The 27,008-nt window shown below is 42.9% G+C and overlaps 1 protein-coding gene and 1 pseudogene across 4 annotated transcripts in view; one reads left to right on the top strand and one right to left on the bottom strand.

The window, feature by feature from the left end:
* GIT1 (GIT ArfGAP 1) overlaps nt 1-27,008 on the bottom strand; it is a 232,310-nt gene that overhangs the window by 9,411 nt on the left and 195,891 nt on the right. For 3 of the 4 annotated variants that reach the window (XM_077480356.1, XM_077480354.1, XM_077480355.1), the window contains 4 exons: nt 24,975-25,064; nt 22,667-22,743; nt 14,447-14,629; nt 11,104-11,167 (listed from right to left, as the gene is read on the bottom strand). In XM_077480356.1, coding sequence (XP_077336482.1) covers nt 11,104-11,167; nt 14,447-14,629; nt 22,667-22,743; nt 24,975-25,064 — 414 coding nt within the window. The remainder of the gene's footprint in view (nt 1-11,103; nt 11,168-14,446; nt 14,630-22,666; nt 22,744-24,974; nt 25,065-27,008) is intronic. The other variant, XM_077480357.1, reaches the window with a different exon arrangement.
* LOC143984905 (5S ribosomal RNA) lies at nt 4,159-4,277 on the top strand (annotated as a pseudogene).

Raw genomic sequence — 27,008 nt, 5'->3', positions numbered from 1 at the left:
TTAGAGAGCTGGACCCTGGGATCCAGTACTTTTGGTATTAAGGCCACAAAGTTTTACTGGCTGGGTGCTTTTTACAGGTCCAGGATTGTGGGTTCCCCCAGAGTCCCCGGTTCCTGAATGTTTGTTAATGGAACCCACTGTGAATGGTGAAGATTGGGTTTGTTGGTTTTACCACAGAAAACCCTGCGACGGGAAAGGTAAGTGGAGTGTTTTCTAAGGAATTATTTTAATTTTCTTATGAAATGTCTCCTTTAAAGTAAATGTTGTCATGCCTAAATGTCACCACTGCCGGCTGTATGGAGCACATTCTCATGCTTTGCTCAGAGTCACGCAGCAAACCTTTTTCCTCCGGCTAGCAGGCAGACCTCCGGTAAATTTGGTGGGTTTTTTCTTCCTCCAGACACCCCCACCTGAGCTGAACTCTTCCCCTCTTCAAGAGGCTGAGTATAAGGGAGAACTAAAAAGGATCGGCAATGCCATTTTCTTTCACCGCCCCTACACGAGCGGTGGCTTCCAGGTCTCCTACACGCCATCCCTTCCTCACTCAGCCGATCCCGTCAGATCGGAGGCCTGTGCTTGCACAGGAAAACTCTTCTTTTGAAAAAGAAATGGGGGTGCGATGCAACAGTGGGGGCGGGGCTTAGCATGGCATGGGCATCCTCCAACACTGAGTGGGTTTAAAAAATAAAATAAAAACTCAATTTATGCTGGCTGCAAAGTTTTTGGAGAGACATAAGAGCAAAGAAGAGAATGAAAGAGGTTTTGGTGATGTAGGCATTTCCTATTTGACACATTTACTATTTGCGTCAGGCTGAGCATTAATAGCAGCGGCAGTAGCTGGTCTATCGCTCAAGCAAGCAGTGGGTGCAATTTCTTCTGGCAGAACTTCTGTTTTGTGCATTGTGCTATGGTCAGAAGGGGGGGGGGGTTGAACAAAAAAAAAAAGAGCTAATAGGGTCTCCCTCAAGCTCTGGAAAGCCTACTCATCTCTTCAAATGGCATACTCCGCTGAGAGGGGATGGCTGGTCAGAGTGAGCATCAGGGCCATGAAATGTCTGCAACTATTTTTAAACCCTATTTTACGATAATAAAAAAAAAAGTTTAGCGACTGTGTGGGTCAAAATGGTTCTCTTCCATTACCCAGGATGCTCAAACTGAGGAACTAGGGGCAGGAGAAGACGAATTCCCTCATGGGACAGTTGTGAGGCTGATGACTCCTCTTCTGAGGTGTCAAATGCGGGAGAATCAGCTGTTCCAATCTTAATTGATGGTGCAATTTCTTGCTGAATGATTGCTCTACATTTATGTACCCTTAACTGGGTGTTTGGGTTCACTATAGCCTCCTCAACTGCGCATGCCTTTTTTCTGTTTAATTGCTTTAAAAGCTTTTTTGTATCCAAGAGGATCACCCAGATAAGCGTTTTTTTTTTTCCTCTTTCTAAAAAGTTTTCATACTTTATCCTATGGTTGAGGAAATTCACTAAGTAGGGTATACCAGCAATTAACGCTGCTATATCCTCTGTGAATAAGTTTGACTTGTCCGGCAGACAATGCTCAAATGCTTAAAATCTCTGGCAGATTGAGTGTCTCAGCCTGCACTGACAGTAATTGCTTAATCATTGAGAGGTCAGTTTAAACAGGTGTTCAAGGTTATCCCGCTCAGCTTGTTTGCAATAGTTGCTATGAGAGATTCTATCCTTCAGGTCTTGCGCCCTTCGCTAAGTGCCTTGTAAGAAGCTCCTGGCTAGTCTTCCTTTTTGAGGTGAAACAGCTATTTGGGGATGTTTTGGATAATACATCCAAAGAAATTCTAGTGGAAGCACCCCTTTTGCCATTTAAGAAAAGGAGTAAATGTATTTTCGTTTTAAAGCTCCTTCTCCTGTGCCAGAGGCATCAGCCGCCAAGGCAGTCATGGTGGCTTCCACCGTCAGGTTCAATCGAATAGGGGGAATTCTTCTGCAGTTCTCAGGGATCTGGCAGGAAGAGTGTCGAGACGAATGGCGGACTTCCTCAATAGCTCCAGAGAGTTCCCATCTCCTCATTTTCTCAGATCAAATGTTTCTAAGGATCCAGAGAAAAAGAAAAAGTGATCATGGTGGTCCCCATGTAAGAACAGAGGTTGGGGTTTTAGTCAAACCTTTTTTTTTCACGGTGCCAAATCCGAATGGACATTCTGGATCTCAAAAATCGAAATTAAATTCCTGCGGTCCCCAACGGTGAGTCTGCCAGGCCCCGAAGGAGAATCAGGCCGGCCAGACGGATGTCGGTGGCGGCGGGCCAGAATATAACCTCTCTTTTTTTCGTATGGAATCAATTCAAATCAGTTATCTCCATCCTACAAGGAGGAGAACTTCTGGCGTCAATCAACATCAAAGATGCATACCTCCATATACCTATTTCCTCACTCACCAGAATATCTACTTTTCAAGGTGGAAAATCTTCCTTTTCCGTGTGTACCTCTGCTTTCCAGTCCAGCTACTGCACCTTGAGTGTTTACAAAGGTTCTGGCCCCTCTTCTAGCCAGATTAACCACTTCGGACCCAGGCCAATTCTGACATTTCTCTCCTACATGTGAAATTCCTAATTTTTTTGCTAGAAAATTACATAGAACCCCCAAACATTATATATGTTTTTTTTAGCAAAGTCCCTAGAGAATACAATGGCGGTCATTGCAACTTTTTATCTCGCACAGTATTTGCGCAGCAATTTTTCGACCGCGTTTTTTTCAGAAAAAAAACTGTTTCATGCTTAAAAAAAAAAAAAAAAACAGTAAAGTTAGCCCAATTTTTTTGCATAATGTGAAAGAGGAGGATACGCCGAGTAAATAGATACCCAACATGTCACGCTTCAAAATTGCACGCGCTCGTGGAATGGCGCCAAACTTTGGTATTTTAAAATCCCCATAGGCGACGCTTTAAATTTTTTTACTGGTTACATATTTTGGGTTACAGAGGAGGTCTAGGGCTAGAATTATTGCTCTCGCTCTAACGTTCGCGGTGACACCTCACATGTGTGGTTTGAACAACGTTTTCATATGTGGGTGGGACTTACGCATGCGTTCGCTTCTGTGTGCGAGCTCACGGGGACAGGGGCGCTTTAAATTTTTTTTTTTTTTATTGTTAATTTTATTTTTATTTTTTTAGTTTTACACTTAAAAAAAAATAAAAAAAAAAATTGATGACTTATATTCCTATTACAAGGAATGTAAACATCCCTTGTAATAGGAATATGGCACGATCGGACCTATTTACAGTGAATTATGGGGTCAATAAGACCCCATATCTCACCTCTAGGCTGGGAAGAATTAAAAAAAACAAAAAAAAACGATCATGGCTTCCTAGCCAGATCGGCGCCGTTAATTTGAATACCGAGGCCGGGCGTGACGTCATAACATCGCGCCCAGCCTCCGAACGATCATAGAGACTCCGGGGACAATCTAGTCCGCAGGAAATCTCTATGATTACTTGCTGGGGCCGGCGGATCCTGTAACCGACTCACCGATGGAAACGGTGAGTCGCTAGAAGCACCGGAGGGGGGGGTGTCCCCTCCTGCCGCCCATAAGAACGATCAAGCGGCGGAACAGCCGCTATGATTGTTCTTATGGTGTAGGGAATCGCCGGCTGAAAACTGCAATATCTGAATGATGTCTGTGGCCTCAGGCATCATTTAGATATAACCACCGAAACCCCATGACGTCAATAGACGTAGTGCGGGTCTCAAGTGGTTAAGGGCCCAAGGTATAACGATTATGGTTTACCTAGTCGATCTGTTCTTAATAGACCAGTCGGTAGCCCACTTAGACCAAATTACGGTCACCGCATTCAACTACCTGGAATATCTAGGTCGGATTCTCAACCTAGGAGAAATCTTCTTTAAAACTATGAATAAGGCTAAAATACTTGGGTCCGATCACAGATACACCCAGAAAAGGGTATCTTTACCCCAGGCAAAGATCAGCACCATAAAGGAATTGATTTAGGTGGTCGAAGCAAGATGAATTTCTTCTATTCAACTTTGCATGAGGTTGTTGGGAAAGATGTGGCTTCATTTGAGGGCGATCCTTATGCTCAGTTTCATTCAAGACTGCTGCAAAACAGTAGGCTATCGGCTTGGAACAAATGGTTCAAGCCCTACATTCCCAATGTGTCTGACTCCGAAGCATACGGTCAAATCACCCTGATAGCATCTGATCTCATCTGATCTTGGAGGCTAAGCAGGGTTGGGCCTGGTTAGCACCCGGATGAGAGACCACCTGGAAATAACAGGTGCTGTAGGCTGGGTGCGCCGGAGCCTCAGTTTATGGTTAATATCCAAAAATTTACTAAGGTGAAAATCCTTCCTTCAGTTACCTGGGAAGTAGTAACAACATATGAATAGGGTGTTAAAATATTTTCCAAATCATTTCTAAAAAATAATGTATGATATCAGATTATTCTAATTTCTGTGCACTGAGTGAGGACAAGCAAGTTCTAGGTGGGACCAACCATCTAGCATATGGAGGCATTTTCACATTACAAGTTCTTCTGAAAAGAAAAATGTGATCTGCAAATGTTGTCAGATGAAATATGCATTGCCAAATGCTACCAGGATGGCAAAACACATTCTTGTATGTAACAAGTAGGGATGAGCTTCGTGTTCGAGTCGAACGTACGTTCGACTCGAACATTGGCTGTTCGTGCGTTCGGCGAATTCCGAACGTTTTGGCCGTTCGCGTCAAAATTCGAGTGACGCGCGCGCGGACCACAATGCACTGCGTTGGCGCAGTGCATTGCTGCCTGATGATTGGCCAAGCATGCACTGTGACCCCGCATGCTTGGCCAATCGCAGCGCCGGCAGCGAGGAGAGCCATGATTGGCCACAGGCAGGATCATAGCTCAGGCTGTGTAGTGCACGCCCCACACTATATAAGGCCGCCTTTAAGGCGGCCTCCTGTAGTGTGTTACTTTGCATCTGAAGCAGTGGGTGTTCTGTGTACCTTCAACACAGTACACACCAATCGTTTTTGGCTGATTTCCTATCTTGCTGCTGTGTAGTGGTTGTTGTCTGTGCCCTGACTGCAGTATACACCACTATATTCACCTCACCTATATAGCTAGTGATCTAGCTTTAACCACTTAACAACTGCCCATTGCCGATTAACGGCTTCAGGGCGGTTGTTTAACTCAGAGAGGCCGTTAATTAACGGCCTCCCAGAATTCTGCTCTCGCGTGCCCCGAGGTGTGCGCACTCGAGAGCATCCGTGACCGCCGGGTCCATAGGACCCGGCGCATCACGGTAAACGGCCGCTCATAGCGGCCGTTTACCACGTGATTGCTCCGTCAAATGACGGAGTGATCACTTGGAAACAAACCGGCGTCATGTTATGACGCCTGTTCCTCCCTCCCCTTTCTGTACCGATCGGTACAGCGGAGGGGAAAGAGATCGGTGTCAGCAGCGATATGGGCTGCATCTGCAGTGCCCACATCGCTGCTCACCGAATTTAACCCCTCAATTCCCTGCCAATACTCTGCAATACCAGTGCATACTCTGCAGTACCCCGCCATTACTCTGCAGTACCCCGCCATTACTCTGCAGTACCCCGCCATTACTCTGCAGTACCCCGCCATTACTCTGCAGTGCAGTACCCCGCCATTACTCTGCAGTACCCCGCCATTACTCTGCAGTACCCCGCCATTACTCTGCAGTGCAGTACCCTGCCATTACTCTGCAGTGCAGTACCCCGCCATTAATCTGCAGTACCCCGCCATTACTCTGCAGTACCCCGCCATTACTCTGCAGTACCCCGCCATTACTCTGCAGTACCCCGCCATTACTCTGCAGTGCAGTACCCCGCCATTACTCTGCAGTGCAGTACCCTGCCATTACTCTGCAGTACCCCGCCATTACTCTGCAGTACCCCGCCATTACTCTGCAGTACCCCGCCATTACTCTGCAGTACCCCGCCATTACTCTGCAGTACCCCGCCATTACTCTGCAGTACCCTGCCATTACTCTGCAGTGCAGTACCCTGCCATTACTCTGCAGTACCCCGCCATTACTCTGCAGTACCCCGCCATTACTCTGCAGTGCAGTACCCTGCCATTACTCTGCAGTGCAGTACCCCGCCATTACTCTGCAGTACCCCGCCATTACTCTGCAGTACCCCGCCATTACTCTGCAGTACCCCGCCATTACTCTGCAGTACCCCGCCATTACTCTGCAGTACCCCGCCATTACTCTGCAGTACCCCGCCATTACTCTGCAGTACCCCGCCATTACTCTGCAGTACCCCGCCATTACTCTGCAGTACCCCGCCATTACTCTGCAGTACCCCGCCATTACTCTGCAGTGCAGTACCCCGCCATTACTCTGCAGTACCCCGCCATTACTCTGCAGTACCCCGCCATTACTCTGCAGTACCCCGCCATTACTCTGCAGTACCCCGCCATTACTCTGCAGTACCCCGCCATTACTCTGCAGTACCCCGCCATTACTCTGCAGTACCCCGCCATTACTCTGCAGTACCCCGCCATTACTCTGCAGTACCCCGCCATTACTCTGCAGTACCCCGCCATTACTCTGCAGTGCAGTACCCCGCCATTACTCTGCAGTACCCCGCCATTACTCTGCAGTACCCCGCCATTACTCTGCAGTGCAGTACCCCGCCATTACTCTGCAGTGCAGTACCCTGCCATTACTCTGCAGTACCCCCCATTACTCTGCAGTAACCCCCATTACTCTGCAGTAACCCCCATTACTCTGCAGTACCCCCCAATACTCTGCAGTACCCGCCATTACTCTGCAGTACCCTGCTATTACTCTGTAGTACCCCGCCAATACCCCGCCAATACTCTAATACCCTGCCATAAATTGCCATACCCAGCCATACTTAGAGATACCCAGCCATACTCGGTGATACCCTGAAATACCCAGCCATAGACGCCCCCCACCCCTCACCGTCCTCCGGTGCTTCTACCAACTCGCCAGTACGATCAAAGCCAGAATCTTTTTTTTATTTTTTATTTCAGGCTTCCCAGCCTAGAGGTGAGATGTGGGGTCATATTGACCCCCCAGATTTCACTGTAAAGAGGACCTGTCACCCCATATTCCTATTACAAGGGATGTTTACATTTCTTGTAATAGGAATAAAAGTGATCAAAAATATATTTTTGGGAAAAAAAATGTCAAACTAAAATAAATAAAGTAAAATGTGCTCGCATGTGCCACACATGTGAGGTATCGCCGAGAATGTTAGAGCGAGAGCAATAATTCTAGTCCTAGACCTCCTCTGCAACTCAAAACATGTAACCAGTAAAAAAAAAATTAAAGCATAGCCTATGGGGATTTTTTAAGTAGCGACGTTTGGCGCCATTCCACGGGCATGTGCAATTTTGAAGAGTGACATGTTTGATATCTATTTACTCAGCATAACTTCATCTTTCACTTTATGCAAACATTGGGCTAACAAGTGGTTAATAATAGAGCTTGCAGTCAGTAGTGTTAGGAGATAGTGCGTGCTGTCTGCGTGCTCTGTACCCAGTACATACCGCTATAATATAGGGCAGGCCCCTATTTTCAAACATCCAACTTACAAACATCTCCTACTTGCAAACGCAAGGAGACAGCAGCAAGTGAGATGAAAAAAGATGGACGACAAAACAAATTATACAGGGGTGATAACCCTTCCCTATGTTTTCCAAAAAGCTTAAAGATAGTTTTTTTGACTGGAGCTACACTTTAAAAATGTACCGGTTGAAAATGACAAACAGATTCAACTTAACACAACAAACCTACACAGTCCCTGTCTTGTTTGCACCGCCTGTATACTGCTGTTCTGAGTATATAGGGCCTGGGGGCCACACGCATTTCCTTTTTTTAATATGGGTACGGGGTTCCCCTTAATATGCGTACAAGACCCAAATAGGCTGGTAATGGGCAGGGAGGGCTACCCATGCCATGTTTCTCAATGATTTTCAACCATATTGCAGGAACCAGATATAACATTAAAACCGCAAGCAGTTTTAAATGGTGTTATTTCCGTTTAATGTCATTTTGTGCAGGGACTGTTCTAAACACGGGAGACACGTGGCACTTCACAGGCATACTACAGACACCCCGCAGGCACCATATTTAAAGGAATATTTCACTTTTTTTTTTCACTTTAATCGTCATTAAAATCAGTGCTCCCGCCAAAACGGTAGTTTTTAAAACTTTTTTTTGCAGTGACCCATGTCCCCTGAGGCAGGTCGCCAAACCCTTTTTAGGACACTATCTTGCATATTAGCCGTTAAAATTAGCACTTTCCAATTCGAACGTTCGAGTCCCATAGACTTCAATGGGGTTCTAACGTTCGTACCGAACGCGGGGGTCGTTCGCAAGTTCTGGTGCGAACCGAACCGGGGGGTGTTCGGCTCATCCCTAGTAACAAGTGTCTTGTAGATATTAAAAAATCCTTCATGTATCGAAGTAAAGAGGACAACAATGATGACAATGCACATCGTTTTTCTCAACGTTCTTGTAACAGAATGACTTTCTTATCTTAATAAGACAAAAAAGTGCTAATGTAGAATTTTTTAAAATTTTTCCGAAAACGTCATTTTCCCCCCCCCAAAAAAGGGTGGCCTTAAGTGCTAAGGACAGGTCTCGGCCTTATCGGTATTATTTTAACGACCACTTGCTTTGCATTCTTTGGTTCGTAACTTTATTCAGGGGGTAACATGGCTTAATCTCCGGTTAGGTAACCCCTGAACCCTTAGAACTTGAATTTAGTTTTGTCTGCATTACAAAATAGACTTTTTTTGGGCCGATACTACATATTCCCTTGGTCCTTTTTTGACAAGGAAACTATTTTTCCCGGTAACCATATCTGCTGCTATAAGGGCATCAGAATTGGCTGCTCTTTTTTTGTAAAGAGACATATTTTTATTGTTCACAAGGATAAGGTGGCATTGCGTCCTCATCCTAACTTTTTACCAAAGGTAATATCAGGTTTTTATCTAAACCAGGATATTGTTCTACCTTCATTTTTCCAGAACTCTGTTCTATGGAAGAAAGATCACTACATTCTCTTGATGTGGTGAGAGCAGTCAAAATCTACTTAAAGGCGACTGCTCAGATTCAAAAACTAATGTTTTGTTTGTGTTGCCTGAATGTCCTAAAAGAGGACAGGCAGCATTGAAATCTACTATTTCTAAATGGATTTGACAAGTAAATCGTTCAAGCTTATGGTTTAAAGAGGTAGTTCTACCCTCTCAAATCAAAGCACACTCCTCTAGGGCTGTTATTCCTTTGTGGGCAGTGCATTACCAAGCCTTCATGGCTCACTTCTGCAAGGCTGCAACTTGGTCATCAATCCATACATTTACCAGATTCTAGACATGAGGATGTCGCCTTTGGGTGCAGTGTACTACAGGCAGCAGTATAAATCCTCTGATCTCATGGTGCCCTACTTTGGTTGTGTCTCCCTCCCCTCAGTTGGCATTGCTCTGGAACATCCCACATTACTATGGCTCTGTGTCCCTTGATGTACAATTAAAAAAATAAAAACAGGAGTTTTATAACAGCTTACCTGTAAAAATCCTTTTCTTTTGAAGTACATCACGGGGCACAGAGGTCCCGCCCCTCTTCCTAGTATACATGTGTATTGCTTTGCTACAAAACTGAGATACTCCCAGTATTGGGAGGGGTTAAATAGGGAGGCAACGTCCTGTTTAGGGTGTGCCAGTGTCCAGCACCTGAAGGTGGCCTATAACCTACATAGTAACTACTATGGCTCTCTGTCCCATGATGTACTTCAAAAGAAAAGGATTTTACAGGTAAGCTGTTATAAAAACCCTATTTTAATCCTAGAGACAGAAACCAACAGAAAGAGCACTAGGCAGGGCAGAGATAGCGTTCCCCACAAATCGCTTAGTCATAAATAACCCTGAAATCTGCACACTTGTTTTAGGACCTATATCTGAATTTATTTCAGGCTGTGTATGCTGTGATCAGCCATTTTTTCTATATACAGATATTTAAAGTATATAAATCCTGCAGCATGTTAATCTATTTTTCAGTGGAATCCAAGCCAAAATGTTAGGAGAAGTAGAGCACACATGAGATGTCAAGATCATTCTTGCTTTTTACAACACACATAAGCTTCAGTGCTAGAGACACAGCAAAAACACACACGGTACACACCCACTACAAAAAAAAAAAAAAAAACACCACTTCCATCTTGTCAAGCCATTTCAATTGTCATGATGATCAATGTACATATACATTCTAAATTAGCCATTTAACGACTGGGTGCACTTTGCTAGTAACATTCAGCCCACGTTCCCATTGGGCCAATTTGGCATGTGATTTGGCATGTCAAATTGCATGCCAAATTGGTGGCTATTGCCTGAAATGGCACCGTCCGAATCGGTGCGACGCCAACTTTGCACCAATTCCCAAAAGTAGTTCCTGTACTACTTTTGGCGACTTTGGGGGCGATTTGAATAGACATCTGTGCATGAACCCGCACAGATGTCTCTCAAATCGGCCCCTGAAGTCAGACTGCATTGCCGGTTTGAAATTGTGTGAGTTCCGCTGAACTCGCACGATTTCTAACCTGCAGCAGTGTGAACCTAGGCTAAATGACCAGCCTAGGGATTCAAAGCCAAGATCAACTTTTACATAAAAAAAGGAGCTCTGCATGTGACTTCTGCTGCCTGTGTCTCTAGATCTTATTGTTTTGACAACTGGTTTTCACTGATGGTAATGTAAATATTAGGCTATTTTTTGTGTCATATGTTGAATTTGACAGTTTTACATGTTTGTGACAGTTTTACTTAAAGAAGCCATAGGCAGAATATGACAGTCAGACACTTGCAGACTGACTCACCTCAATATCTTTTCTCCTATATGGACTGAAAAGGTTGAATGTCTATGTGCTCATGTCGACACATTGGTCATGGATGCTCTCATCTGAAGGAAACAATTTAGCCGTATATTTCCAAATCAGATGACAACTGCTGCCCAGAGGTCTGTAATACCTTACAGGCCATCTGACCTTGCCAATCTAGAAAGACTGGACAACAACCATCTGGTATCTAGGAGTTTGCTAAGGTAGCTTTCAGCTAGAAATATACAAATTACCTTTGGGAATAGTGATGCCATTTCTGTTACTGCTGAGTGAATCTTTTCAGAACAAGGAACAAAACTGAAAGAAAGAAAAACATCAGCTATGGATATGGGGCATCAATTAAATTGAATCAAAACTTAGTTGCACTATATACTTCTCTATCAGAGGAGCTTTTTTCTGAAATTATTCTTGACTGATATAGGCCTCAACTTTCAAAATCAGAGACTGCCTTGACGAAGGTAATGCACTGCTCAAAAAAATTAAAGGAACACAATGAAAACACATAAGATCTCAATGGGGAAAAATATCATGCTGGATATCTATACTGATATGGACTGGGTAATGTGTTAGGAACGAAAGGATGCTACATTCTTTGATGGAAACGAAAATGATAAATCTACAGAGGGCTGAATTTAAAGACACCCTGAAAATCAAAGTGATAAAATGATGCAGCAGGCTAGTCCATTTTGCTAAAATTTAATTGCAGCAACTCAAAATGGTACTCGGTAAATTGTATGCGCCGCACATGCTTGTATGCATGCCTGACAAAGTTGTGGTGTGCTCCAGAGAAAACGGACAGTGTCCTGGGGTATTTCCTCCCAGATCTGGGCCAAGTGCAACCTGGTGGCGTCGGATTGACGGAAACATAATGTCCCAGAGGTGTGCTATTGGATTTAGGTCAGATGAGTGTGGGGGCATTCAATGGCATTAATTCCTTCATCCTCCAGGAACTGGCTGCATACTCTTGCCACATGAGGCTGGGCATCATTGTGAACCAGGAAAAACCCAGGACCAGTGTAGGGTCTGACAATATGACGTTCTCCATGGCTTCTCCAGACCCTTTCAAGTCTGTCACATGTGCTCAGGGTGAACCTGCTCTCATCTGTGAAAAGCACAGGGTGCCAGTGGCTCCCCTGCCAATGTGGCGAAACCTGCCAATTCCGGTGTTCAATGGCAATGCCAATCGAGCTCCGTGGTACCGGGCAGTGAGCACAGGGCCCACTAGAGGTCATTGGGCCCTTAGGCCACCCGCATGAAGTCGGTTTCTGATTGTTTGATCAGAGACATTCACACCAGTGGTCTGCTGGAGGTAATTTTGTAGGGCTTTGGCCCTGCTCATCCTGTTCCTCCTTGCACAAGGGAGCAGATATTGGTCCTGCTGATGGGTTAAAGACCTTCTACAGACCTGTGCAGCTCGCTTAGAGTAAATGTCTGTCTCCTGGAATCTCCTCCATGCTCTTGAGACTGTACTGGAAGACACAGAAAACTTTCTGGCAATGGCACGTATTGATGTGCCATCCTGGAGGAGTTGGACTGCCTGTGCAACCTATGCGTTCAGATATCGCCTTAGTCTACCAGTAGTGACACTGACAATAGTCAAATGCAAAACTAGTGAGGAGCAGCCAGAAAAGAGGAGTAGGGAAAAAGAAAGTCAGTGGCCTCCATCTGTGAAACTATTCCTGCTTTGGAGGTCATTTCATTGTTGCTGATCTAGTGCACCCATTGTTAATATCATCAACGCCAAAGCAGATGAAACCGATTAACAACCCCCTCTGCTACTTACAGTGAGGGAAAAAAGTATTTGATCCCACGCTGATTTTGTACGTTTACCCACTGACAAATAAATGATCAGTCTATAATTTTAATGGTAGTTTTATTTTAACAGTGATAGACAGAACGACAACAAAAATATCCAGAAAAAAGCATTTAAAAAAAGTTATAAATTGATTTGCATTTTAATGAGTGAAATAAATATTTGATTCCGTATCAATGAGCAAGATTTCTGTCTCACAGGTCTCTTCTATACAGGTAACAATGTGAGATTAGGAGCACTCTCTTAAAGGGAGTGCTCCCAATCTCAGCTTGTATAAAAAACATCTGTCCACAGAAGCAATCAGATTCCAATCTCTCCACCAAGGGATGTCAGAGACAAGATTGGAGACTTACACAAGGCTGGAATGGGCTAAAAGACCATCACCAAGCAGCCTGGTGAGAGGGTGACAACAGTTGGTGCAATTATTTGCAAATGGAGGAAACACAAAATAACTGTCAATCTCCCTCGGCCTGGGGCTCCATGCAAGATCTCACCTTGTGGAGTTTCAATGATCATGAGAACGATGAGGAATTAGCCGAGAACTACACGGGAGGATCTTGTCAATGATCTCAGGGCAGCTGGGACCATAGTCCCATAGTCACCAAGAAAACAATTAGTAACACACTACACTGTGAAGGACTGAAATCCTGAAGCGCCCGCAAGATCCCCCGGCTCAAGAAAGCACATGTACAGGCCCGTCTGACATTTGCTAATGAATATCTGAATGATTCAGCGGAGAACTGGGTAAAAGTGTTGCGGGCAGATGAGACCAAAATCAAGCTCTTTGGCATCAAGTCAACTCGCCGTGTTTGGAGGGAGCGCAATGCTGCCTATGACCCCAAGAAAACCGTCCCCACTGTAAAACAGAGGTGAAAACATTATAATTTGGGGGTGTTTTTCCGCTAAGGGATAGGACAACTTCACTGTATCAAAGTGACGATGGACGAGGCCGTGTACCATCAAATCTTGTGTGAGAACCTCCTTCCCTTAGCCTTCATGGCAATGGCCCAATACACGCAGGCAAGGCAACAAAGGAGGGGCTCAAGAAGAAGCACATTGAAGTCCTAGAGTGACCTAGCCAGTCTCCAGAACTTAATCCCATAGAAAATATGTGGAGGGTGCTGAAGGTTCAAGTTACCAAACGTCAGCCTCGAACAGGAATGGGACAAAATCCCTCCTGAGATGTATGCAAACCTGGTGGCCAACTACAAGAAACATCTGACCTCTGATTGCCAACAAGCATTTTTCCACCAAGTACTAAGTCATGTTTTTCAAAAGGGTCAAATACTTATTTTACTCATTAAAATGCAAATCAATTTCTAACTTTTTTGAAATGCGTTTTTCTGGATATTTTTGTTCTGTCTCACTGTTAAAATAAACCTATCATTAGAATTATAGACGGATCATTTCTTTGTCAGTGGGCAAACCTACAAAATCAGCAGGGGATCAACTATTTTTTCCATCACTATAACTAACCAGATCAATATCCCAGGAATTTAATTGACTTGTTGCTATTCTCTGTTTCTTAAATTTTTTTGAGCAGTGCATAAAAAAAGCAGTTCAACTGACTGAAGTCTGAAAGTTCTGATTGGTTCCCATGGGCTACTATACTATGTACACTTTTTTTTCCCATAATAATAGAGATCCTCATCAAGATAAACTTATACTAAATCGCCATGGTCACATCTCCAGGGATATAAGAGAAGATATAAATGTGTTGACAAGCTGCTCTACTGTCATATCTTGATGTTTCCACCACTCACCTGTCATGCTTGAACTCCTGTGCAGCTCTGAGGAGCTCCTGGATGTTTTTGGTTACTTGTTCAGTCCTCAGGATTACATCCTCCGTACTGGGTAACGTCGAGTCCAATTCTATCTCCACGTCCTCAGAACCTGCATGGAAATCCTCATCTCGAGACAACTCCAGGAACCTTCGTCCTTCCATACTGGAAACATGAACAGAATGCACAAAGATACAAATATAAGAACTACACAAAGACAATAATTCTTGATTTATAGCTAACAGCATTCTCTGCAAAGAAAATCTTCAGATATCAGTTATAACTACCCAAAAGACCAAAATACAACCAATGCCAAGGATGAACATTTAAGAAGTGACTAGGAAGTAAAGCCTACAAATAATTTGCCTATATAAACTTCGATCCAGCCTTGCTAGAATAATTTTAAGAGCCTGTATTGAGGGGCTTTGAGATGTTGATCTCCTTCTGACCTGCTTCATGCTGCTCTGTACACAAAAGGAGAGAGGCAGTTATGACATGAACAAAAGCCCATCAATGGAGGACCCTAAGAGAATAAAAGTACCAAAAAAAAAAAGGAAAAAGAAGACGTAATAAAATCACTAGAATCAATGCTCTGTTCAAGAAATGGTTGTGAATGGTAAGCGATGGACTACAGAAGCAACAACATTGAAACAAACATGTTGCATAATTACTGTCAAAGTTCAAATGATACCATTCATTCCACTTCTAACGACACAAAAATGAGGTTTCTTTTACAAAGCAGCATTATTTATTATAATCTTAAAATGGTAGTAAACGCTGTACTACCACTTGTACCTATAATAAGGCTTACCTGTAGGCACTGTGAATATCTTCTAAATTTGCACAGTAGGAGATATTCAGAGTGCATGTTGCCAATGACATCATTGGTGCATGCGCTCTAAAGGTGTGGCTTACGGCGCCGGACCTTCAAAGCCCGTGTCGGTAACGGCGGCTCCCACGTGCATGTGCGGGAGTGACGTCATCGTGGCTCTGGCCAATCACATAGTCGGTGAGAGAAGGAGAATAGATGTGGCGCTATACCTTATTAAACTCACTAAAAAAATATAAAATATAAAATAATATAATATAAAATAAAATTGTACAAATTTTCCAGCTTGCTGGCTAATATTTTTTAAAACCAGCGAGAAACCTTGATGGACTGAATAGTAAAATCAATAGTAAAATCAATAAATGATAAAGTGCTGGGGGTTAATCCTTATTAAATAGTGAATGCAAAGTGAATATAAATTTTCCAGCGTGCTAGTTAGTAAATGCAATAAAACTGTACGGTCCACTCAAATTAGGTAGAGATGAATAGATAAATATTTAGATAAATAATTAGTAAAGCTATCATGAATCAATCAATACTCAATAGTGAAAACTACTAAAGGTGCTTGTGACTGTGATTGTAGCACAACCAAATGAATGGACACAAGGGGAACAATCAAAATTATATAAACGTGAATACTGGTGGGATGGTGGGTGTGAACACACTGTGTCAAATCTCAGAACATGCCAAAAATGTCACAATATGAAAATAGGCTCCAGATGACGTCTGAATGACGAAACGCGTAGGGCGTGGCCAGATACGTACACCTTCAGCACAAACGGCGTGTCAGCCGAGTGGATGTTCCGAACGCTTTTAATACAATACGTGTTTTTTTCGTACTAAATGTGAGTATTTTTAAGGTTGTTTCAAATAAACTGAGTTTCAAACATACTACACCATGGGCAGTCCTCTTTTCTATCACATGTAAACGAGGTACAACATCCCCACGGAAGAACGAGGGATCTCCCCAGCAGCACAGCAGAGACAGCCCAAGAAGCGACACAGTGGCTTATACTGTGGAGGCTGATCCACCCCGGACGGGGTCATATCTCTGGTGAGAGCAAAATCCATAAACGTTCACTGCAAACGTTCACTGCGAACGAATATCGAAGTCACTTTCTTCACTTACCTTTCTCACCATCAAATATTCGTTTCATGTTTAAATATTAATTTTAAACTTTATTCAATTGGACTTTCACATTTGACTTGTCACCGCAAGATTTTTTTACTTTTTACCTTCTGGACTTAATTTTTTAATTTTTTATTTTTTATCTTTATTCAATTTTTTATCTTTATTTATTTTTCTTTTTTCTATTTTCATATTGTGACATTTTTGGCATGTTCTGAGATTTGACACAGTGTGTTCACACCCACCATCCCACCAGTATTCACGTTTATATAATTTTGATTGTTCCCCTTGTGTCCATTCATTTGGTTGTGCTACAATCACAGTCACAAGCACCTTTAGTAGTTTTCACTATTGAGTATTGATTGATTCATGATAGCTTTACTAATTATTTATCTAAATATTTATCTATTCATCTCTACCTAATTTGAGTGGACCGTACAGTTTTATTGCATTTACTAACTAGCACGCTGGAAAATTTATATTCACTTTGCATTCACTATTTAATAAGGATTAACCCCCAGCACTTTATCATTTATTGATTTTACTATTGATTTTACTATTCAGTCCATCAAGGTTTCTCGCTGGTTTTAAAAAATATTAGCCAGCAAGCTGGAAAATTTGTACAATTTTATTTTATATTATATTATTTTATATTTTATATTTTTTTAGTGAGTTTAATAAGGTATAGCGCCACATCTATTCTCCTTCTCTCACCTATTTTACTGTTCCATCCATCTGGATGGAAACACAATAGAGGCTGCTCTTACCTATATTACACTACATACTCTCTGTATAACAGATTCCATAGCGCACCCTATCCCTCTGTTTTAATCACATAGTCGGAGCTTGCAAACTCGGAAGATAGACTGGGGGAACAAGTCAGTGCTTTCAGCAGTGACTTTACAGCGCGGGAGGGCTTTGTTCCAAGGTATTTCATAATGTGCTAGTATGCGATGCATACTAGCACATTATTCCACTGCCTTGCAGGTTTTTTTAACCTTGCCAGTTTACAACTGCTTTAAATAATAATATAGTCATTTTTTACAATATGTCTTGCTCAAAGTAATTTCCAGGCCAGAACAGTCTGGCTGCTGTAATGGAGTAGCAATAGCTACATACAATAAGTGGCGCCGTGTTCCAGCAGCCGTACTAGTGACTTCCCCTCAGCTGCCAAATATAGAAAGAGTATGTCGAAGTGCAGCTCTGTCATTTAGGAGAGGGCTGGTATTTTTATCAATAAATACAAGGCTTCCTTTAAATGGAGATTGAGACATGGGAGGATAACCCCACAATCTCCACCTCACCGAGTCAGAGGAAGCCTTGTATTCACTGAAAAAATACATGGCGGAGATGAGCCAAGACTGGCTCTCTTTAAATCTGGCAGTAGATGGAAAGTTTCTTGTTGTACTGCTGATGGAATACAGCACTGACTGCTGTATGTAACTAATGCTACTACAGTCTTTGGGCCAGCTTGGCCAAATAAACTTTTGAAAGTGAAAGTAAACCCAGAATTCTCATTGAAGGAACAAAAAGAAATTACAACAAAAAAGTTGAAATACTAATGGTAAAACACATTTGAAAAAAATCAGCAGCAAAATAATAGCTAAAGGGGAAATGAGGAATAAATACATTTTGTATTTTTTAATTGCAATGGTGCTTTAACCACTTGCTTACTGGGCACTTAAACACCCTTCCTGCCCAGACCAATTTTCAGCTTTCGGTGCTCTCACACTTTGAATGACAATTACTCAGTCATGCAACATTGTACCCAAATGATTTTTTTGTCCTTTTTTTCCCACAAATAGAGCTTTCTTTTGGTGGTATTTGATCACCTCTGGGGTTTTTATTTTTTGCGCTATAAATGAAAAAAGACCGAAAATTTTGAAAAAAAAAACGCATATTTCTTTGTTTGTGTGACAAAATTATGCAAATTATTAATTTTTCTTCATAAATTTTGGCCACAATTTATACTGTTACATGTCTTTGGTAAAAATAACCCAAATTCGTGGATATTATTTGGTCTTTGTGAAAGTTAGAGAGTCTACAAACTGTGGTGCGATTCATACAAAATTGATCACATCTGATGTACTGGTGGCCGATCTCATTTCTTACGACCCGAACAAAACAGGAAAGTACAAATACCCCCCAAATTACCCCTTTTTGGAAAGTAGACATTCCAAGGTATTTAGTAAGAGGCATAGTGAGGTTTTTGATGTTGTAATTTTTTTCCCACAATTCTTTGCAAAATTAAGATTTTTTGACACGTGACACTGATATGTGGCAATGATGACACTTATACGTGGCACTGATGACAGATGGCACTAATACGTGGCACTGATGACAGATGGCACTTATACTTGCCACTGATGACAGATGGCACTGGGGACAAATGGCACTGACAACAGATGGCACTGGGGACAAATGGCACTGACAACAGATGGCACTGGGGACAAATGGCACTGACAACAGGTGGCACTGGGGACAGATAGCACTAACAGGTGGCACTGGGGACAGATAGCACTAACAGGTGGCACTGGGGACAGAGAGTACTAACAGGTGGCACTGGGGGCAGGTAGCACTGGGGAGGATGGCACTGGCGAGGATGGCCCTGGGGCAAATGGTACTGGGGAGGACGGCCCTGGGGGAGGACGGCCCTGGGGGCGGACGGCCCTGGGGGAGGACGGCCCTGGGGGAGGACGGCCCTGGGGGAGGACGGCCCTGGGGCAAACGGTACTGGGGGAGGACGGCACTGGGGGGAGGACGGCACTGGGGGGAGGACGGCACTTTTTTTAATTTATTTTTTTTACTTACGGCCGCTGCAGCCGTTCATCTCTCCCTCCTCACACGCTGTCTGTGTGAGGAGGGAAAGCGGCGCTGAGAGATGATCTCATATGTTTACATCATCATCATCTCTCATTGGATAAGCCGATCGCGCTGTAAATGGCCGCTGTGATTGGCCGTTTACAGCAATCTGTGACTGGCTGTGTCCGAGGGACACGGCCAGCACAGAACTTCCCCGATGCGCGCTCCCGGGAGCGCGCATTGCGGAAGTAAAACAGGAGGGCGTCCAGGGACGGCCTCCTGGCAGAGAGCATCTGCTCTGTAGACGTTTTTCGGCTATAGGGCGGGCGTGAATCGGTTAACTTACATCATATGCAGATCAAATGTCACCTCTGATCTCCTACAAATAAATGACTGATTACAATATAGTGGTTCCCCTCTCCGAGGACAGTGGCAGGTGGGGAGTTTGACTGGGGCGGTACACCTGTCAAAACGGTAACGCAGGTGTCCTAAGGCGAGCTCAGGGAGGACAGAAACCTCCCGTGGAGCAGAAGGGTACATCTGAATTCTTCCAAACACTGCAGATGCTGTTCTTGCCAAGTGTCAATTTACACAGGAGCAACTACAGCTACTATTGTGATACAAAACAAATTTGCTGGCAAATGCAACCACAGAGCTATGCGGGAAGAAGTGGATCAGAGAATACCACACACTCCCTAAATATTATGTTTTTTTTTTTTGTTTTGTTTTTTTAAGGTATTGTCCACAATGGATTACAGTATCTCACAAAAGTGAGTACACCCCTCACATTTCTGTAAATATTTTATGATATCTTTTCATGAGACAACACTGAAGAAATGACACTTTGCTACAATGTAAGTAGTGAGTGTACAGCTTGTATAACAGTATAAATTTGCTGTCCCCTAAAAATAACTCACCACACAGCCATTAAAGTCTAAACCGCTGACAACAAAAATGAGTACACGCCTAAGTGAAAATGTCCAAATTGAGCCCATTTAGCCATTTACCCTCCCCGGTGTCGGTCATGTGACTCGTTAGTGTTACAAGGTCTCAGGTGTGAAAAGGGAGCAGATTTAAATTTTAAATTTGGTGTTACCGCTCTCACTCCCTCATATTAGTCACTAAAAGTTCAACATGGCACCTCATGGCAAAGAACTCTCTGAGGATTTGAAAAAAAAAATTGTTGCTCTACATAAAGATTGCCAAGACCCTGAAACTGAGCTGCAGCGCGTTGGTCAAGACCCTACAGCAGTTTAACAGGGCAAGTTCCACTCAGAACAGGCCTCGCCATGGTCAACCAAAGAAGTTGAGTGCACATGCACAGCGTCATATTCAGAGGTTTTCTTTGGGGAAAAAAGATGTACGAGTGCTGCCAGCATTGCTGTAGAGGTGGAAGGGGTGGGGAGTCAGCCTGTCAGTGCTCAGACCATATGTTGCACACTGCATCAAATTGGTCTGCATGGCTGTCATCCCAGGAGGAAGCCTCTTTTAAAGATGATGCACAAGAAAGCCTGCAGTTTGCTGAAGACAAGCAGACAAAGGACATGGATTACTGGAACCATGCCCTGTGGTCTGAATAGACCAAGATAAACTTACTTGGTTCAGATGGTGTCAAGCGTGTGTGGCGGCAACCAGGGGAGGAGTACAAAGACAAGTGTGTCTTGCCTACAGTTGAGCATGGTGGTGGGAGTGTTATGGTCTGGGGCTGCATAAGTGCTGCTGGCAACAGTTCATTGAGGGAACCATGAATGCCAACATGTACTGGGACATACTGAAGTCGAGCATGATCCCCTCCCTTCATAGACTGGGCAGCAGGACAGTATTCCAACATGATAACAACCCCAAGCACACCTCCAAGACGACCACTGCCTTGCTAAAGAAGCTGAGGGTAAAGGTGATGGACTGGCCAAGCATGTCTCCAGACCTAAACCCTATTGAGCATCTGTGGAGGAGCACAAACGGAAGGTGGAGGAGCACAAGATCTCTAGCCCCCACCAGCTCCGTAATGTCGTCATGGAGGAGTGGAAGAGGACTCCAGTGGCAACCTGTAAAGCTCGGGTGTACTCTATGCCCAAGAGGGTTAAGGCAGTGCCGGAAAATAATGGTGGCCACACAAAATATTGATTCTTTGACCCAATTTGGACATTTTCACTTAGGGGTATACTCACTTTTGTTGCCAGTGGTTTAGACATGAATTGCTGTGTGTTGAGTTATTTTAAGGGGACAGCAAATTTACACTGTTATACAAGCTGTACACTCACTACTTTACATTGTAGCAAAGTGTAATTTCTTCAGTGTTGTCACGAAAAGATAATAAAATATTTACAAAAATGTGAGGAATGTACTTACTTTTGTGAGATACTGTAAGTAGAAAACATGTGCCCTTTAATAATGGATTAATTTATACTGAACAGAAAATGATATTATTTGGTCAAATGTAAAATCAATCTTAGAGCTAGGGGGTATAGAGGGACTCAGTATGGTTGGAGGGGACGATGACTGTGGTGGAAAGAGTGGGAGCCCACTGTGGGAAAGTCATAGAGAAGGCAGAGTGAGACCAGAGCGTTGTTGTGGAGTGGAGGGAACCAGACACATTTCTTACAATCTTTTTATTATAGTTTTCCAAAAGAAAAATGGACATATAGAACAAATAAAGATCTGGGATACATCTGCAAAAGTACACAAATTGAAAATCAATTGTTAACGAGCAATTTAATAGCAAAATATAACAACCCATGATCATCCTACACACCCCGAAACCCTTCCCACCAGCTCACTCTCTATGGAGGACAGTTTGAAAAGACAGAACCGGACCAATTTCAATCCATCTATAGCTTTAGTAGGAACTGGAAGGTGGAGAGAGGGGAAGCAGACAGGGAACTAACATTGATTGGGGTGGGAGGTCATGTATGAACTGCCACATAGAACATAGTGTGGACAGTGGTTGGAGAGATGCTAAAATGTAGACAGTTGATGGAAAGAAGCCAAGGGAAGCACAATGTGGGAAGTAGAGGGACAGCACTGCGAGACAGCATATTGTGCACATTGGTGGATGAGATGCTAGGGAATAGACAGTGGAGTAGAGCTGGTAGAATTACAGTGTGGACAGTAGGGGAGAGCTTGGCAGAGAATGTAGTGTGACTAGTAGAAAAGCGATAAAGAGAATGTGATACAGACAGTGAGGGGGAAAGCTGCCAGAGAACATAATATGGATAGTAGAGGGAAGGCTACCAGAAATATAATTTGGACAATGGCAACCACCCTATAAAATCAACCCAACGCACCAGATTGATCCACCGCCCAAATGTTACTGCATACTGCTTTGGAAGAAATATTACGTGAGGGATTTTAACCAGTGCAAAAGTGCTAATTATTACTTTCATTGTAATCCTTATACAGCACAATATGCTCAGAAAGGTGGTGCCTTTAGGCAAGTACTTACCCGCTACTAGTTTCTGTAGTCTGGGTATTGTCATAGTCACTGTCCGTTCCACTGCCATGCCGATCTGCCTTGGCAGGCTGTAGAAAAGAAACATGTTAATTAATCCCTTCCTCACTATCCATGCACAAGACCATTTCCCATATTTCATGTTTCCTATGTACATAATCCTGATTTCTTTTTAGCTAGCAGATATTAAGAAATTCATTTTAAAGTGGTTGTAAACCTTTGATATGAAATATGAACAAAGCATATCCTTTCATAGTGTGTCCCTGCCTCAATCTAGAGCACTAAATGTCATTTCTGTCTGCTGCCTAGTTCCTCTGTTATCTGCATGAGTCACTTATAAAAAGTTTTCCTGGCTAAGAAGTATAAAGGTGATGGGGGGCTCCAGCACGCAGACTGTAACTAACAGCCTAAGCTCTGTTCCTGTGTGAAGGGGGGGGGGGGGGTCCTTTCCCTCCAATCAGTTCTCTTCTCACAGAGTAACTTCAGTTCCCCCTGCTTTCTGAATGCTCAGGCAAGCTGTATGAATTCTGTACTTCGAAAGGCTGTAGAGAAGAGTGCTGCAGGTAAACAGGTACAACTTACTGTATGTAGGAGGATTTGATTAATCTCGGTGCGTCACCTGAGACTAGTCACATCACTGGGTGTATGTAAGGGTTTACAACCACTTTAAAGAATCACTGTATGCACTATAAACAGATAGTCTACAGACAAAAAGGGTTTTAATACACAACAAAACCCAATTAAATCTTTGGAGTTAGTCCTAACTTTGCTTCATCCTTTACCTCTGGAGTATAGTAATTTTAATGTACAATCTACACCAGTTTTTAAATCTCAGAAACAAGGGTTTGTTTGAAAAAAATATTAGGATTTTTGGTTTAAATTTCCAAACCCTTTTCTTGGAGTACATCACAGGACACAGTGTGCTTCGTATTCATTACTGCTTAGGTTATGCTGCCACCTTCAGGTAAATAGACACAGGCCAATAAAAAAAAAGGGGGAGCAGCAAGAAATGCCGACAGCGATCAGGCCAGAAGTGGGAGGGGAGGGGTCGAGTGCCTGTAAAAATCAGGTTCCTGCTCCCCCCCCGAAAGGTGCCAAAAGCGGACAGGGCGGGGGGTGATGCAAACAAGCAGAGCTTCTCCTTTTGGGTGGAGCTTGCATTAAGCAACCTCTGTTTATGCTTTTTTTTTTTTTACCATATCCTTATTTTGAATTGAATGAGCAACAATTGGCTTTATGCTGGAATCTTAGTGATTGCAAATGAAAAAAAATAAAAACAAACATGGTATATTTACCTTCTCCATGCAAAGGTTTTGCACAGAGAAGGTAAATATACCATGTTGGTATTTTTGTTTGAGAGACTTCCCCTTTTGGGTGAATTTTCACTTGGACCCACCTCCTCTTGCACCTCCTAATTGGTAAACATGTCCTATGGTTTAATCAAACTGCCAACATTTAGTAAAGAAACAGTTGTGGGGGTGATATGGTCACTTTCAAAGGGTAATGGTCCCTGAACACAGATCCCACTCTTGGACAACCACCAAGTGAACTTCCTCCCACCCAATTCCTACATGAGCAGCTCATAAGCAATTAGAAAACGTATATTTAAGAGTGTTTGTAGGATAGAACTACTAAAATACTGTCTTGGTTTAACAACAGAAAGATGGATGTCACAATCGTGAAATCACTACAATAAAATGAATAGTTTGGACAGGGTGGTATAATCACAGTATTACAGACAGCAGTCACATAAGACTAGGAGTGATCGTCACCCTGAAAACAATGTAATTCCTCATACTCAATATGGTTAAACATGAATTTATGCTGGGTTGATATTACATAAAAAGCTAAACCTTAGGAACACAGCTATGGTTACTGTTTTACCTGCTAAATCCAATAGTAAAGTAGTACAGCTAATCTTGAGATATACACACATTTTCCACACTGTACAGCTAGTAAGTATCATGGTACATGAAGTTACCAGTCTAGCTATTAAGCTTCCGGGGTCACCTCTCTGCCTCCACCCTTCCTAATGGGCAGGGAATGAGCATCATCACTTCTATCCAGTGACTAACTAGCAGATGTGTATATCACATGAATAGCTGTCTAAAAATACAAACTTGTTACCAAGTAAAGCAGTAAACATATATGGATCTCAAATGTGTATTTATCTATTAATTTCAAAGTAAGAAGAGAAATCCTGCTTTAAAAAATAAAAATAAATTATATACACTATATATACACTATATAAAAGGATTCCCATCATTAGTAATTTTCAATACAAAGGAGGGGGGTACATCACCATGTTCCGGGTATTGTCCGGAGGTCCAGAGAACAGAGGGGAGGACAGAGGGGGGAAGGGCACAGAAGAGGCAGAGATGCCTTTCCGGATCTAAAACAGAAGGGGATTGTAAGGCAGCATGCACACACAAGACAAGAACACAGATACTCAATAACAAAAACTACATGCTACAGTCAATGTATATGTCTAGCATACTAACATAGAACAAAGACACCTTCACCAATATACAGTAGACAGCTCTGTGCATATAGATATATACATGGTACACAGGACAAACACAGGGTGGCTGCAATGACAAGGGAACCAATTCATGCTCATGTTTAGTGAAGACATGGAATAAGGACCATTCCGTGTTCTCAGATCACAGACAATGTCAGTCCTAAAAAGGACATTCTAGGTGTTTAAAAGCAGGTGAGTGCCTGCAGTACTACACCAAGATACAGGTTTAATATTGGCACATCTGAAAAAATTATTCAGTCTAATGCCACTGTACTGTTTTCAAAGATCTACAATTCCCTGAAAGGCACTGACTGGCAGGAAATGTGAACAATGCAAGGTTCATGAACCCCTTTTTTGTATAGAGATCTTGGTGGCAGGGTTGTGCACGCACACCCAATGCCCATCTGCTATTTGTAGGAAGTCAAAATATTAGGTTCCCTTAAATATCACAACCTGAGTTCTTAAATTTGACATGCCTTCGCTCCTTAATCACTTCAATCACCTGCTGGAGCAGGGATAAGCATTGTTTTACAAGCTCCAAGTCTCCTCTCCTTTAGTACAGAGCTGGGATATGGCAAACGCTGCGCACTCAGCACTGTATGACAGGAAGTAGAGTGAGTCACATGCTTCCCGCACCTGAAAATATCAGGTCATTTTCCTTGCTCCAGGTAGCCGAGGGAAATGGGTATGAGCACATGTAGGGTACATATTTAAGCGAGTCTGCGGCTTTGCCCTCTAAGCAAAAAACAGGTTACCTTACCATTTTGGTGGATTGTGGCATCAGATATTTTGACAATTGCACTCTAAAGTCTAGTATACACAGGCCAAATGTCAGCCGGCATCAGCCACTTTCTATTGAATTCGGCCCATATGTACTGCAGCCGGTCCAATAGAAGCCAGCCATTTGCCAGCTTCTGTTGAAGGGGCATGACCGAAAAAGGTCTGCCAATTGGCTCCCAATCAGCGTGTTCTGGCAGGGGGGCTGTCCCCCTGTCAGAACACAATACCACAGCAGAGGAGATCGCTATATTAACATCAGATAGTTAGTACAGCGACTATGACCTGAGATGTCCGTTGTTTTTTCGTTCAGCCCTGCTGGGTTGAACAAGAAAAAAAAACTAGTAGTGTGTACTAGGCTTAAGGCAAAATTTTCACAAGAGAAAGTGTGCACACAATAGGGGGGATTAACTAAGCTGGTGAGAGTGGTGTGTGCCACAATGACTATGTCGATAGACCTGTTTCAGTTCCATCTGTGTCACTCGCCAGATACGAGCAGACAGACACACAGAGAAGTCTGCAGGAGTCCCACATGGCACCCGTGATCAGCAATGCTTTTCAGGCTCCAGTAAAAAAAAAAAAAAAAAAAAAATGCAGTTACCTGCAAAAAGATGTGCATTTTTATTTTATTTTTTAAAAAGGTGAACTTATTCTTTAATTTAACAAGCTGAAGTTAGAAGTTAATTGGCTACCATGCACAGCTGCACCAGATTTTGCACTCTCCGGTTATAGTAAATCAACCCCACTGTGCTGCACTGCAAAGCAGGATGAACCTGCCAATGCAAACAAAAAATAACTATCCTAATGTATATTATGCAATTAGAAGATATACATAGAAATCATTAAAACACATTAGAGCTGCACGATTCTTGCTAAAATGAGAATCATAAATTTTTTGCTTAGAATAATGATCACAATTCTCGCAGCCTAACATCTTTCACATTATACAAAAAAACTGGGCTAACTTTACTGTTTTTTTTTTTTCTTAATGCATTAAATTGTATTTCTTCCCAAAAAATTGTGTTTGAAAGACCGCTG

The sequence above is a fragment of the Lithobates pipiens genome, unplaced genomic scaffold (assembly GCF_037356315.1).
Source record: "Lithobates pipiens isolate NorthernLeopardFrog02 unplaced genomic scaffold, aLitPip1_a1.2 Scaffold_16, whole genome shotgun sequence".
In the NCBI taxonomy this organism is placed as follows: Eukaryota; Metazoa; Chordata; class Amphibia; order Anura; family Ranidae; genus Lithobates; species Lithobates pipiens.
The sequence above is the reverse complement of the archived record's forward strand: the minus strand, read 5'-3'. Positions and strand labels throughout refer to the sequence as shown.